The following is a 15,103-nucleotide window of genomic DNA, read 5'->3' on the forward strand; positions in this document are numbered from 1 at the left end:
TGAAAATACCGTGTGTTGAAATCGCAGCGATATTTCACCGTTTTTAAATGAAAAGAACATATTCAATGGGTTTTTAATTTTTGTATTTATTTTTATAATCCTTCTTATTGAAATTTAACTGGTTTCAATGGGTAGTTCATTTATATGATAAATTAAGAGCATTCGAATCAATACCAATACATTGAGTTGTAGTTATACTCCAAATTGAAAACACTTATAAATAATTGTAAATAATAATGTTCGATGTTTTTTGTGTATATTTTTTTTTTCATCTCTTCATCGCGTATTTATGTGCGTGTATATTATCAAATCGATTTATTTGCTCGCAATTATATCGAATTGAACGGGATTTGCAGAAGCTTATGATCGACGGGATAGACCAAGTGTTTTAGTTACATCGCCAAGTTCACCGGATCGAATTGCAAGCGGAGCATCGGGATCAGGTTCACGTTATTCAAATCGTATAAGTTCAACGGGCCCAATTGTTGGCGATTCAAATGTAGGCCCAATTGGTGGCCCAGTAATAGACAATTCAAATGTAGGCGGTCGCATACAAATCAAATTAGGCTTTGAATCGGGCACATTACAATTGATTTTAACGGTCATTTGTGCGGCAAATCTAACCTATCGCGCAAATGGTGCCACCAGAAATCCATACGTAAAGGTAAATCAAACAAAACTAAAATGCAAATAATATGTGCAAAGCACTCTCTCTATTCAATGGATTTAACAATTGAATTTTGTTTACTCTATGCACGTGTATATTGCAGATTTTTTTACTTCCGGATCGTTGTGATAAATCGAAACGGCGCTCAAAACCTTTGACAAATACGAATGACCCGCGCTGGGGAGAAACGTTTGTTTACTCAGGACTACGACGAGCCGATTTAAACAATAGATATTTAGAAGTGAGTCCAATTTTCAATTGAACATGATGCGGCATGACCCATTTGATTCGATGCCATTCACCGAATTAAAAATTCAAACACAAATATTCATTCATTTTATTTGTTTCTCTTACAAAACGGCAATTGCTTTAGATAACTGTTTGGGATTACGTGAGATATGGTGCAAACGATTTTTTGGGCGAAGTTTTACTAGACTTGAGAAGCCATCCATTGGACGATGAAGCTGAATGGTACACATTACATGTGCATCAAGAATCAAATATACACACAGTATGTATAAAACCATTTTGTAACCACATTCAGAGCAAATAATGTTAATATAATTCAACGTTACCGTTACCGAGAAATTTACAAATTTAGTTTTTTTTTCGGTTTTTTCCTCTTCATTCCATTCGTTGTGTACTCTCTTTCTCTCAAAAAATATATTTTTTTTTTGTTTCTTCGTTCCATTTTTGATTTTTTTTTTGCCATTGTCAGTTGTTTGCTCTTTTAACTATGAACTTTTATCTCACATATATTTAGTTGGATTCATTTGTTTTCAACCCAAAAATATTTTCACTGCAACATTTCAATTTTTGAAATGAAACTTTTCTCTCTCTCGCTCTCCCTATCTCTATCGTTCTTGTAAATAGAATAAAACTTCACCTCAACATTTTCCTCATATTCATCCTACCAATTTTCATTTTTTATTTAAAATTCATATTTCTCACACAATTATCACGAAATAATATTCTATTTCACATGGAACAACTATTTTGAAATGTTTTGAAATGAGGTTATATCACTGAGAAAATATTCCATTTGCAAAATAAAATGTTACCTCACATTTTAATTTCTCTTCATCCTTTTATTCGCCGTTTTAACATATCTCACATACTCGAATATGAAACATGAATGTTAATTGATCTTTTGTTGTTTTATTCAAAAAATAAAATATATTCACATTTCAAACGCTATGAAAAGTACGTTATTCACAATCTCCTATCGCTTTTTGATCAAAAAGCATGTGTTTTTTGTTTTTGTTTTTCATCGAGATATATTTACGTTTTACAGTAAAATTACTGTGTCAACATTGAGGTGCACCGAAAACATTTTGTCTGAAAATAACTCTTAGATAAAGAAAAAAATCAATTTCGATTTGAGTCTGAAAAAATTGATTGCGTTTTTTTGCGTTACATTTGTTCCTGCATGCTGATAAAATCCAACAAGAGAGACCAGCTTTGGAGGTTTTTTTTCTTCGTATTTTTGTTCCTTTTAAATCCGACATATTTTTCACTATACAATCTCATTGTTTTTTTTTCTGTTGGCGAATTCTTCTTTTTATTCCACTCAGAATAATATATTTTATCAACCGATTTTGTGATATAATATAAAATAACGAACAAACAACATCACTCCGTCATCTACAATTAAAAGCACTGTCATAAATTTCATTCAGTTCCAAAAAAATACACCAATTCACAGCAATTCTCTCGTGAGAATTGACCTGCATTCAAAATACACTGTCACACAAATTGACATCACATGATGATTTAAAGCCCAACATTTTATATGCAAAAAAAGAAGATATGAATACGGATGAAAATGTTGCTTCCGATAAAAAAAAATCTGCGCCAGCAACAATATTGACAACCAAAAATAAATGATCCGAAATTCCATGCAATGATCGTAACACAATGTCATTGTAAATTCGCTATAAAGGCCATATCGTTGAGCTATATATGTATTATTATGTTTTTGTTGATTTTGATTTTGAGTTTTGGTATCAGTGAAATTGACGTGAAAATCATTAAATGCAACATAAAAAGCGAATAAAAACGGCTAGCTTATCAAACAACCGCTTTTATTTTGAAAGTTTTTTTTATCTAATGAGTTTCCTTAAAGATACATGCAAAAAAAAAAAAATCCAGGAATGAAACCAAAATCAAAAATTAGATTTAAAATTGACATTATGTGTGTATTAATTCTAGTTGCGTAGAGATGATACAAATGAAATGGACATGATTTTAACGCCGACCGATCATTTATCGCCGCCAAGTACAACGTCACGTTTAAGCGACTCAGATACAACGTCTGAATGTGATATTGATGGTATTGCAACTGGTCGTGATGGTGCCAGCATATCATCACTAGGCAGTTCGTCAAGTCCTCCGGCAGAGGTAAAAAAATAAATCACATTCAACACAAATAAATACAAAATCAAATCACTTTTACTTCCGAATTTCTGAATGAAAAAAAAAAAACAAACAAAACAAATGGAACCAACTCTATTGAACCCTCTTTTTATTCCTTTAGTAATACACTCTGCGAATGTTCAGAGTAATTAATCGAGATAATAAGAAAGTTGATCAATAATTTTACAATGAAACGAATACACATATCTGTTGGATAGGTTGAAATAATGATGAAAGTACAGTGTGAGAGAATAAGAGAAATCATTTCATTTTATTAGATGAGTTTAAATGTAAATCTAACAGCTTTTAAACTAATTACTGAAACTATTTTATAGAGCGAGAGAAATGATACAGGGTATTAACATAATAAGAAATGAAATGATAGTTTAAAAAGATGCTTTGCCCTAGATGATAAGTTTTAAATAGAGTTAAGCGAGCGGCATACAGAATTTTCATAGAACTTACAATCTACATATAAGAAATAATTTGCTGAAATTGACTTGCACCAACAAATTCAAATACGCACACATACACAAATGTGAATTGAAATAACAATAAAAACAACTATACAGGTACACAGAAAAACACTTACACATACATACATACACACCAGCCAACAACTCTTCCTTGCCACACAAACACACACACACACAGAAACGGAACCGCAAGTACACTCTTCATCAAAATTATCAAGCACATTTGTTCATATTATTTTCATTCGTTCGTTCAGATTTATCCATCATTTTATCCTTTAATTTCGATTTTCTTCGTATTTTTTCTGATTTCAAAGAAAATTGTCATGTCAATAGCTTTGCATTTCTTCAAATTGACCAATTTAACAACGAGAAATATCTATATAGTTCAGATGAGAAGGCATACTTTTTTCCATTCGTTTCATAAAATAAAAAACAATAATAAAAAATAGTTTATTTCTAGAAGAGAGAATGGGAGACACAAGTTTATTAAAAGTATTTATTTTATTTTTGACTCTGCTTCTGTTCGTCTCTACATTCCCGAGAGAAAAGCTCATTCATCTCCATGGACGTTGTTTTTTGTTGTTGTTCTGTTTATATTTACTTCAATGGTATTTGATGGGATATGATATGAACAGCTACTTTAGGTGCGCTCTATCGCTCAGTAGTTTAACCGTTTGCCAGTTCGTTTTCAATCATTTTTTTTATTCTTTTAAAAATGCATTTCGTTTGTTTCTTCTTCTCAGACGCTAAAACATCGAGAAATCTTTTCAGTTGACACAATTTATGATACATTTCAAATACAAATGATATCACTATTATTTAGAATGCAACCAAAGAGACATACAAACGCTTTTTGCATAATATACATATCATATATATAATCTTACTTATAAGTTGTTCAAAGAAAAAAAAAACACAAGCTCTCTTCAATTTTCTACCATACATACATATATATATACTCGAAGAAATTTCAAAAGTTGCAACAAAAGTTATAGCATAGATGATTTGATATATGTTCTTGTCCCATATTTAAACATAAGTAGTGGTATGCTTTTAGAGTATGTTTCGTTATAATTATAATACGTTTAACCGACTAAATACTATACGATATTTACATTACATTTATTTTACACATTACGTTCTCTCCTTTTGGCATATATACAAACTCAAATAACCATAACAATAGTTGCAATTCACCGAAAAGAGACTAATAGTTTCTTATTTTGTGTACATTTTTTTTTTCGTACGTTTTGTTGATTATACGCTTACACAGACGGATTTAAATGAGCGTCGATCAAGACGTGATATGTCGCCACAAGGAAAGAAACGGGCAACAGCAATGGTAGCACGTGATTATCGCACTGTATCAGGAATTGGACAAAGTTACCATAATAACAATCAAACTATTGTGGTGAGTTGTTCACTCAATGAACACTTTGCAGAGGCTTTACACGTACACACTTTTCTAGTGCACTTTCTATTTATCTTTTTTTCAAAACATGCCACTTTTCATAAAACCTCTTGAACAGAAGAAAAATAAACCCAATCTCATATTACCCCGATTGAATTCCCTTCCTTTTATTTTTGTTTTGGGAACGAACTTATTTTTTTTAAAATGATATTCGATTCAAAGAAATTCGTTTGCATTAAAAATGAATGAAATTTTTTTGTTGTCCGTTTTCAGACATCGTTAGCACGTCGAAATGGTGTCATGGCAATGAATCAACGAAGTCATTCAGCGGCACCGAGCGACAATTATCGTTCGGCTAATATCATTCGTCGCGGTTCATTATCGCCGCCCGAAGATTTATATCAAGACTATTCAGGTTTAACAGTACATAATCGTGTTCAGCAACGTTCACAATCGCGATCAGCGACCGCTACACCAACGGGTTCACCGAAAAAACGTCAACTTCCACAAGTGCCGCAAAATAGTATGAGCGCAGGAAGCAGTACGAATCGAATGGTATTGCGAGATCGGTAAGTAAATGCAATTTAGGCCACGGTGTTAATGAATGAATTGATGTTAATGAATGGCTTTGTTCTTTTGTTTAACTTTCAGGGATCGGCTAATGCAAGACTTTGAAGAGCGTGGCATTGGACGATTTAGTCGATATCGCACCCGACAACCACATCATCATTCACATCATCAACAAACGTATCGAAGCACCGGTATGGGCGGATGGGAGCGATGCTATACCGGTTTATCAGATAGTGATTTAACAATGCATTCGCTGGAGCCACGTCTTCGACCAAAAAATTCATTGTCGCCGGATAAAGATTTTATGGGCGATTTCGGCGACTCTGACATGGAATCTGTAGTTAGCGTTACCTCAAGTGCATTTTCAACACAATCAGAACGGCCGCGTGGATCAAGGGGATTGAGGTATGACCACAGGCGTTACATTCACTTTTAACATATTTTTCTCTATTTTCGGTTTTGAACAATTGACGTTTTAATCATTTTTGTTCAATATTTTATTTTTGAAATAATATTCTGATTTGTTTTTTTTTTTCAAACGTTCTTTTGGTTTTTTTTATTTGTGTTTGTGCGTGAAATGTATTTGTTTTTGCCAAAAAAAAACCTTTTGACTTTTAGACAAAACCAATGTACTAGTCTACCTACCGACTGGCTTGCTCAAAATCCCTCATTTTCCATGTATTTAAAATCGTCGCAATCCAATCAATCATATCCATATTTGCCCTTTATCAATGCTGCTGATAAAATCAATTTACAATTGCCATTGCCAATGCCATTGGGCACGGTGCAAGCTGTTAGCTTAAATAATTTGACCACTGAATATGAATACGATGACCAATCGCCGATGCTTAGTGCGAGCTTTATTCCTGAAAATTCACTTCAAACCCATAATAAGCAAATACGCCTTAATCATAGCACCAATTTAATCGATAAATTGCCATATCCACCACCGCCACCATCAAAATTTAAACGACGATCATCATTGGATGTGCAAAAAAGAGTGGGCGATGAATTGAATGTGGTAAATGTTAATGAAATTGGCTGGAAAATTCCGGTTAAAATGTCACACGGTAATGCAAGAGAAAAAATTGATGCAATTAAAGCTCGCAAAAAAATTCCGACCTCGTTGAAAATAATAAAATCAAGTATACCGGTGCATAGCCGAAGCGCATTGTCCATTCCAAATCAACGTTCATTCGATGAACAAACATTCCGTCAATCGACCCATTCACTTTTATTGCCACAAATCCAATCATTGTATAATCGAAAATCAATTCGTAAAGCATTCATGAAATCGCGATCATTCAATTCGTTTGAAAATCAATCGCATTCAGGTTATCACTCGGATGGCGTTGAATCATCGCATAAATCCGTGCAAACAATTGAAACCAAACTACAGAAATTGTCACCGATTCAAGTGAATCGTAATTTTCTCTCTTTGAACATTGTAAAATCGTTCAATGAAGATGATTTGAAAAAAATCATCGATAGTAATACAGACAGTGGCGTACTTGATACAAGCGATACAGGCGTTGAACGGATGACCGGTTCAAGGAGAAAAGCTTACGAAGCAAAAAAATTAACGAATATTCAAAATATAAGAGGATTGAAAGACGCAAAACTTGTTTGTGAAATGAAAGATTCGAATACCTTAAAACCTCCAGATGCGCAAATGTCTATAAAGACACCATTGAAATCTCCTTCACAAGCGTCAATTCGAACACCTGCTAGAACGCCTGTCAGAACACCAATTCCACCGTCCAACATAATGCCTGTGCGTAGTATGCTACAGACCAATTTAAATATTACAAAATCACCCGACATAATTCGCAAATTGTCGCCCATTTCGCCACTCGAAAACACAATTGGTGTACAAGAGGAGGTACCAAAATATAAACAATATTCCGAATTTGATGCGTCCAAAAGTGATGCGAGTAGTGCGAAGGACAAAGCAAATACTGAGCAAAAAACTCGCATTCGACGTTTTCGAAAATTGAGTCATCGTAATTCTGAGCGCCGTAAAAGAGAAAAGAAAATTGATGGTGATGATAAACAAAATCAAAAGTCACAAACTACCCTGAAACGTGTTGATTCGTTTCCGGCTAAAGATGACGATGATTTCGAAGTAGAAAATCCTTCTGTTGAAAGTGGTTCGGATGAAGTGTTCGAAGCGCCGTCGTTTGAAAAAGTACCGCAACGTACACAGCAACGGCGCAGCAGCAGTCTTGAAGATTTATCTCTGTTTCAAGCGAAAAAATTATTGGAAAAAGGTCTTGAGCGCGGTCGTAGTTCAGTTAGCATAAATGAAACGCCCGAATATTTTGAATATAATCGAAAGTCATTTGGGCACGGTGAAAAAGCTCATCGTAGCTACCCAAGTATTGCTAATCGTGCTTTATATTCTTCCCAAAAAAATAATCCAAATGGTATTGCATCCCTGCAAATGTCACCAAAACGTGGTCTGTTGAAAAAACCATCGTCCACCATTGTAAATGATGTGCCGTCTAACAGTAGTGAATACGATGTACGTGATCGTGGCAGCATTTCAGCAGGTACAAACAATCGTGGACATCAGAGCTTATCGAGTAATAATCGCGAATCGTATCGAGATCGAAACGAACGAGAACCAAGCCGAAGTTTAAGCGATCGTGATCCACGTGAACAAGACTCATTCAATCGTAGCCTATCGACTGCAGAGGGTACACCCGATGAGAAAATTGGTAGGCTAATTACAATAGTTCACTAAAAAAAATCAAAATCAATGTTATGCTCTTTTTTCTCTATCACATTTCAGATGGAAGTTTAAGTGATACAGCCGTTGGTATGCCAGGTTTCGATCGATCACGGAGGAATCCGAATCAAAGATCACCAAAATGTGAAACGCCGACCAGGGATCGGGATCGCTTTGGCACGGGTATGGGTAAAAAAAGTAATTCCACATCCCAATTATCAGCGACTGGTAAGCTAATTCATCCTCATTCTTCGCTTCTGATATTTGCCTTGATTTCTTTTATGTTTGTCAAAACGATTTGCCGATCAAATGAAAATGAAAAAAACATGGTATGCCACAGAGTGTTTTCACGTTTTCCGTTTTCTTTGGAATTTGCAAATCGGTTTTGAACAATGATTGGATACACATACACACAAACGCACACGAACACACACACACACCCAATTACACGAACACAACAAAAACTTACTCAAGTTCAAAATTTCTTTCTGAAAAGTCTTTGAAGTGTTTTCTTTTAAATGTCCTTACTACAATCTACTCTCCAATCTAATTTTACTTCTGATAGACTTCTTCTCTCTATTCTCGGATTTCAATCACTTTTTTTACATTCTAATATATATATAAACTCTTCAAACTATAGAAATTGGTATTTTCAAAACAGAACGGATTCATTCGATTAGATTCATATACATGTACATTAGAGATATAAACTTAATTCTTCTTCATATCACTATGCTACATAAATCGGTTGTAGAACAAAATTCTTCTTTCAAATCTTTTTGTTTTTGAAAAACCATGTAGTGACAAATTCAAATTCAACTATATACTCAAATAACAAATTTGTAGACACTCTCATACTTCTTTTTGTTCATAAAACAAAACAATCAAATATTACATAGAATTATTAAAAAACTCATATAGCCAAAACAATATATATAATTGTAAAAAAAAAAACAATAACAAAATGAATCTGATGTAAAAAAAGGTCGAAAGCGACGCATTGGTTTCGGCAAAAAGGGTAAGAATTCGTTTACGGTACATCGAAGCGAAGAAGTTCTGCCGGGTGAAATGCGTGCTGGTTTATTATCACGTGGTTCATCGGCCTCTAGTGATGGCGAGGGTAGCATTGATGTGGACAGGTTCGAGTTTTCATAACAAATTCTCCACTTTAGTTGTATTTTGTCGATTTAGTTTTCTTTTTTCGATTTTTTTTTTCAATTTTTTTTTGTTATATTTTAAATCACTATCATTTTTATTTTTTTATCACATATCATCATCCGAACGACGATGTTAAATTAGAAGTTCAAATGAATAAATTTAAAAAAAATCAGTCTATTAGTTCAAACCAGACTAAAAATTGGGTGAATTTGTCCAAAATTCAAGAAAAAAACAGTAACAACGCTTGTTAAGAGTCTACCAAATCAATAGCAATCGCTCAACCATAATTAATGTATACTTTGATAACAGGGAGACATAGAAAAACAACACACAAAAAAATCAAACAAACAAAATAAGTCGTGAATGCATCAATTTATTACGTAAAACTAGAGGCACATGAATTAATGGTTCTATTGTTGGCAACCAACACATTTTTCATTTCTCTTGACTTTTTTTTTAAATAAATATGTTTATGTTTGGTTTCGCTAGTTCTTATTTCGTGGTTTTTCGTGGGGTCGATATATCACGTTTCATTACAATATATTGTTTACACTAGGGTGTAGAAAAAAAACATGAAATTTTTTTCATTTTGAGCATCGGCATTAGTTAAAACCAGGGATTGTTCCTCTGAGGAGGAGACGGAGAGCGAGGAGTGTGAAAAAAGTGAGTTTTTTGCTCAAAGGGCTATTTTTATCCCAAAAATATAATTTTTAGCTAAAAACATTTTCCTCCTCACTTGAGGAGGAGGATCCTCCTCAATCTCCTCCTCCTCCTCATTTTCCTCCTCACCATTCCTCCTCCTCAGAGGAACAATCCCTGGCTAAAACCAAGATTTTGAAACTTCACTATACTATGATGTCGCGGATACGAATTAATTAATTAAGCAGCAATTAAATGAGATTTACACTACGAAATTCATTTTTGTTTTTTTTTCATCAAATTTCAATTCAGATTCTAGTTTTTGAAAATGTATCGAAAAAATATTCCGATATGGTGAAATTAGCCGAATCTTACGATTAAAAAATTGATTGATGGTGAAAAAAGCAGGTAAATTTACCTGAGTAAATCTCATTTAAGTGGTGTTCATTTCACTGATTGATATCCTGTTCTATCGTCTATCCAAGTTTTCTGGCTATTCTCAATAGTTTTTTTTTTTTTTAACAAAACCGCCAATATTTTTGAAACCCACATCCACTTCAAGAGACATTCCAATTTATACACAAACACACACAAACACTCATTGGCAACGATAGTAAAATTGTTTGCTTTACTTTGGTAGAGTCTACTCCAATCGGGGAGGTTGGGAGGTAGATCCATTTGCACGAAACTAATGTTATTTCTTTTTGATTGAGTTGCTTGTTTTCAAAAAAAAATTAAGAAGCTATATTAGAAAAAAATGGGCAAAATTCTATCATATCAAACTATAGATTTAAAGCCAAATAAAAATATATGCTGTACATAAAAGCTTTTTTTATCTTGTGCTACTAAATTTTTGATAGCATTAAAAGGTTGTGATAAGGCGAAATGAATCTGTGTCCAACAATGAAATGAAACGAACCTTTAACGAATTTACGAACTAACTCAGCAAACCAAAATGAAATAAAAAAACAAAAACTAAGCAATTTATTCTTAGATCAAATTCTGTTTTTATTTTGTGATTGATTGTTCGAAATTGAATTTGAAGAAAATGTTTAGTATTTAGTTGTATTTACGTTGTCTCGTATGAAAAACAAAATGATTGGTTATTAAGCGTATACATTGTAATTGAGTTAATTTCGATTATTAGTTTTATTATTTTCTTTTATGTTTCGATTTGAAATAGTATTGGAATTACATGAACGTGATGTTGTCTCTCGAATAATATGTCAAATGGTAGATTCATGAATATTTTGCAAATGTATTCATTTTTGGTGAAAAATCCGTCAAATAGATTTTTTACTCGGATGCATTCACAAAATGTCCATGATCCTCAATTTTATTCGAAGCAATTTCACGTAGATTGGTGATAAAATTACATTTAAATGCAAACCCGGTCTTCGTTATAATTCACACAATGCTTGTGAAGTCAAAAAGAGATTGCACCATTTGAACTAACACAAGTAATTTTTAAGTTGCGTTTTTATATCAGTGACCGTGCTAGTGTTGTTGATGCACGAAACCAATTGTTGTATATATATAAAAAAAATAGGTATGGAACAAAAAGAGCGAAGAAAAGATTAGAACCCTGTCAGCTCGCTTATGTACCAGAACCAAGAATTTAAAAGAAGAAAAAAACGAACATAAACCACACACACACAAACTCGTTTGCCGTTATCACCAATATTTGACGCTTTAATCTACACAACAAATGCCGTACAACATTTTTGCTTCTGTTCCAATAGTATTTGCATTTTATGGTTATCATTTGGTTGACCTATGTTTTCACATTTCTAACAACCGATTTAAAAACAACAATAACAGCAAAAAAAACAATTAGAGCAAATCTGCAACCCAGCAAGTAGTCCATAGAGTAATTAAAATTAAAACAAATCTCTGAGTAACAAGTTGTAATTAGTTCTCTAGTCACTAGAATCCACATTAGTTTTTATTATACTAAATTTAGCAGTTCTTCTCCACTATGCCACACTGGCCACCTTTATTCATAGAATTAGTGTTCAAATTGTTCGACATATAACCAATGATACGGTTGTATATCCAATAAACTTCCGACCAAAACAACAACGAATTCCATTGTGATGTTTCCTTCTATATAGCGTTTAGCGAAGAAAACTCCTAGAATATACATATATCTTTCTATATAATATACATATTATGAATGAATTTTCATAGAATGAATTCAAATTTCCGACTTTCAATTTCTGACTTCTATGCACACACACAATATTCTTCACTCTCTGCCATTTCTTTTCGTTTCTATTTCTCTATCCCTTCACACCCTCCATAAAAACACACACTTAATAATGATATCTAAATCGAGTGAGCGAATGTATCCAAATAGAAATTTAATGCAAAAACAAAAAACAAAAACTTTATTGATAACAAAAACAAAACCAAAAAATTATGTATGTATGTGTGTTATGTGTTGTATAACAGACCAGGCATCAGCAATGTCTTCGTCGTCACAAAGAAAGCGATCTTCTTCCGGTAGCATTCAAAGATCGGTTGAAGTAACACCATCATCGTCGGCCAATCGGGCAGGAAGTCTTCATTCCATATCCACCACTTCAGATTATCCATCGTAAGTTTCGCATCATTCATCCAAACCCCAATGACAAACAAAAAAACATTTCGACGAAAAAAAAAAAAACCAACAACAACAGACAAATGACAGACACGCTGACCGACAATTACAGAAAAAAAATGACACAAAACCGCAAACAGTCATCGAACTATTATCGTGCACAAACGAGCACAATATGCACAAATTAAAACAGAAACAGTCACTCAAAAAAAAAAGATAAACAAATTTTGACAGAAAACTGACAATACGTAAAACACAATACACTTTCAATCAAAAACTGATCGAAACTACAGCGATCTCTCATTTTAAATGAAATTTAATTGATTTCACGAATGATTTTCTCTCTTTAACTGTTTCTGGTGTGTATATATTGTTCATTCGTTTCGACTGTTACTGTTAAGAGCGTTCCATGACCGAATTCTCCTACATTGGTTTCAAACCAAAAGACTATATATAAATAAATGTTTTGAGGCTTTTTGATAGATGTGTGTATTTAAATTGTTATGGCTTTGCATCTCTCTTTGCGTTCGTGGTTATTTGATGGATGTCATTCCGGTTTAACACAATTGTAATATACGAGGGTTGCTCCATAATTTTTTTTAAAAACATATATAACACAGTTGTTTTTTGTCGAAAATGGTTTTATTGTTTTTCAAAATATTCCCCGAGATGATCGATACACTTTTGCATTCGATGAAACCATTTGTCATAGCATTCGTGCCACTCCGAAACTGATATCTCCAAAACGTGTGTTTTGAACGCTTCAACTGCTTCTTCTGGTGTCGAAAATCGTTGACCACGTAGTTTTTTCTTCACGCTTGGGAACAAAAAAAAGTCATTGGGTGCCAGGTCAGGACTGTACGGTGGATGACCCATCAGTTCGATGTTTTGACCGGTCAAAAATCGAGTAGTTTGAAAAGATGTGTGAGAGCTCGCATTATCGTGATGAAGAATTATTTTGCGACGGTGGTTGTTTTTTCTTATTTCACCAAACACTTCGGGCAAACAAATGGTGGTATACCAATCAGAATTGACGGTCTTACGATCCTCTAGTGGAACGGTTGCCACATGACCACTTCTCCCGAAAAAACAGGCGACCATTCGCTTCGAAGTGCTTCTTGCTCGAACAACTTTCGTTGGGTTATCTTCATTTTGGAAGACCCATACAGTCGACTGCTGTTTCGTTTCGGGCTCATAGGCATATATCCACGATTCGTCACCAGTGACGATTTTATTAACGTCTTTTGAAGCACCACGATTGAATTTCTTGAGCATTTCTTTACACCAACTCACACGAGCCATTTTTTGTTCATCGGTCAATTTATGTGGGATCCAACGAGAGCAAATCTTTTTTACGGCTAAATGTTCATGCAAAATTGTATGTATGCTGTGGGATGAAATGCCCAGAGATGCCTCAATCTCACGGAAGGTCACATGACGATCTTCCATAATCAGTTTTCTGACAGCATCGATGTTTTGTGGCACAACAGCCGATTTTGGACGACCTGTATGAAACTCGTCTTTGAGCGAACTACGACCGCAACGGAATTCTCGGTACCAGTTATAAATTGTCTGAAGGGTTGGTGCTTCATTGCCAAAGGCCAAATGAAGTCGATCGAAACACTGTTGTTGAGATAATTTACTTCGAAAATCGTAGTAAATCATTTTACGAAAATCTTCACGTGTAAAATTCATTTTTTTGTTGAGTCGCAGTTTACCAGTCACTGTAAACAATACAAATAGCGTTCGTACGACAAAAGGTTCAGGGCACGAATACATACCAAAACATCAAACTTTACGAATATGACAATGGTTTACATCGGGCAACACTATAAGTACCATTTTAAAAAAAATTATGGAGCAACCTACGTATATGATTGATGTTGAATTCGTTAAAAATATCAGCACCAGACCCAGCAACAAAGGAAATTGCATATCATAATTTACTCAAATGATGAGGAGGCAGGATGTTTGCCCTACTTGATGCATTTTTATCTAGTTCTGATATTATTTTCGAATTAACACACACGTTTTATTTTAAATTTTATATAAACTACAACCAATGTGATGATGTGAGTAGTTTGTTTATGGTATTTTGCATGGCTAGCAAGTTTATGCAAGCAAAGTTGAATGATTTTTTGTTGTTTTTCATATTTTTGATTGTTTTTTTTTTTACTTGGTCTGACATCCTTTTCTTTTTTTATTCCATTTTGTTCATTTCGATATGCACGATTGGATTTACTTTCTCATAATATACAAACACATCGAAGGCTATGGGAAATCCTTCAAACAACACTCTATATCTCCCTGTACATTTTTTTCGTTATAGTTAAAACTCTAATACAGAATTAGATCTTTCGAGTGAACCAAAAAAAAACTGATTTACGACAATCCCTCCTCTATTCTCAAAACTGTTGTGATTTTGTTTTTGAAG

General features: G+C 33.8%; 1 protein-coding gene across 5 annotated transcripts in view; it reads left to right on the top strand.

Moving 5' to 3' along the window:
- Window positions 1–15,103, top strand: part of LOC116339784 (regulating synaptic membrane exocytosis protein 2) — a 41,178-nt gene that overhangs the window by 18,622 nt on the left and 7,453 nt on the right. For 2 of the 5 annotated variants that reach the window (XM_031765825.1, XM_031765829.1), the window contains exons 10-19: window positions 357–664; window positions 771–908; window positions 1,041–1,178; window positions 2,879–3,067; window positions 4,832–4,969; window positions 5,243–5,538; window positions 5,621–5,944; window positions 8,051–8,259; window positions 8,334–8,498; window positions 9,256–9,409. In XM_031765825.1, the coding sequence (XP_031621685.1) occupies window positions 357–664; window positions 771–908; window positions 1,041–1,178; window positions 2,879–3,067; window positions 4,832–4,969; window positions 5,243–5,538; window positions 5,621–5,944; window positions 8,051–8,259; window positions 8,334–8,498; window positions 9,256–9,409 (2,059 nt within the window). Of the gene's footprint in view, window positions 1–356; window positions 665–770; window positions 909–1,040; window positions 1,179–2,878; window positions 3,068–4,831; window positions 4,970–5,242; window positions 5,539–5,620; window positions 5,945–8,050; window positions 8,260–8,333; window positions 8,499–9,255; window positions 9,410–12,521; window positions 12,667–15,103 lie in introns of all 5 variants that reach the window. The other 3 variants (XM_031765826.1, XM_031765827.1, XM_031765828.1) reach the window with 3 other exon arrangements.

Source organism: Contarinia nasturtii, unplaced genomic scaffold, assembly GCF_009176525.2.
Source record: "Contarinia nasturtii isolate CC-2019 unplaced genomic scaffold, AAFC_CNas_1.1 Cnas_scaffold_533, whole genome shotgun sequence".
In the NCBI taxonomy this organism is placed as follows: Eukaryota; Metazoa; Arthropoda; class Insecta; order Diptera; family Cecidomyiidae; genus Contarinia; species Contarinia nasturtii.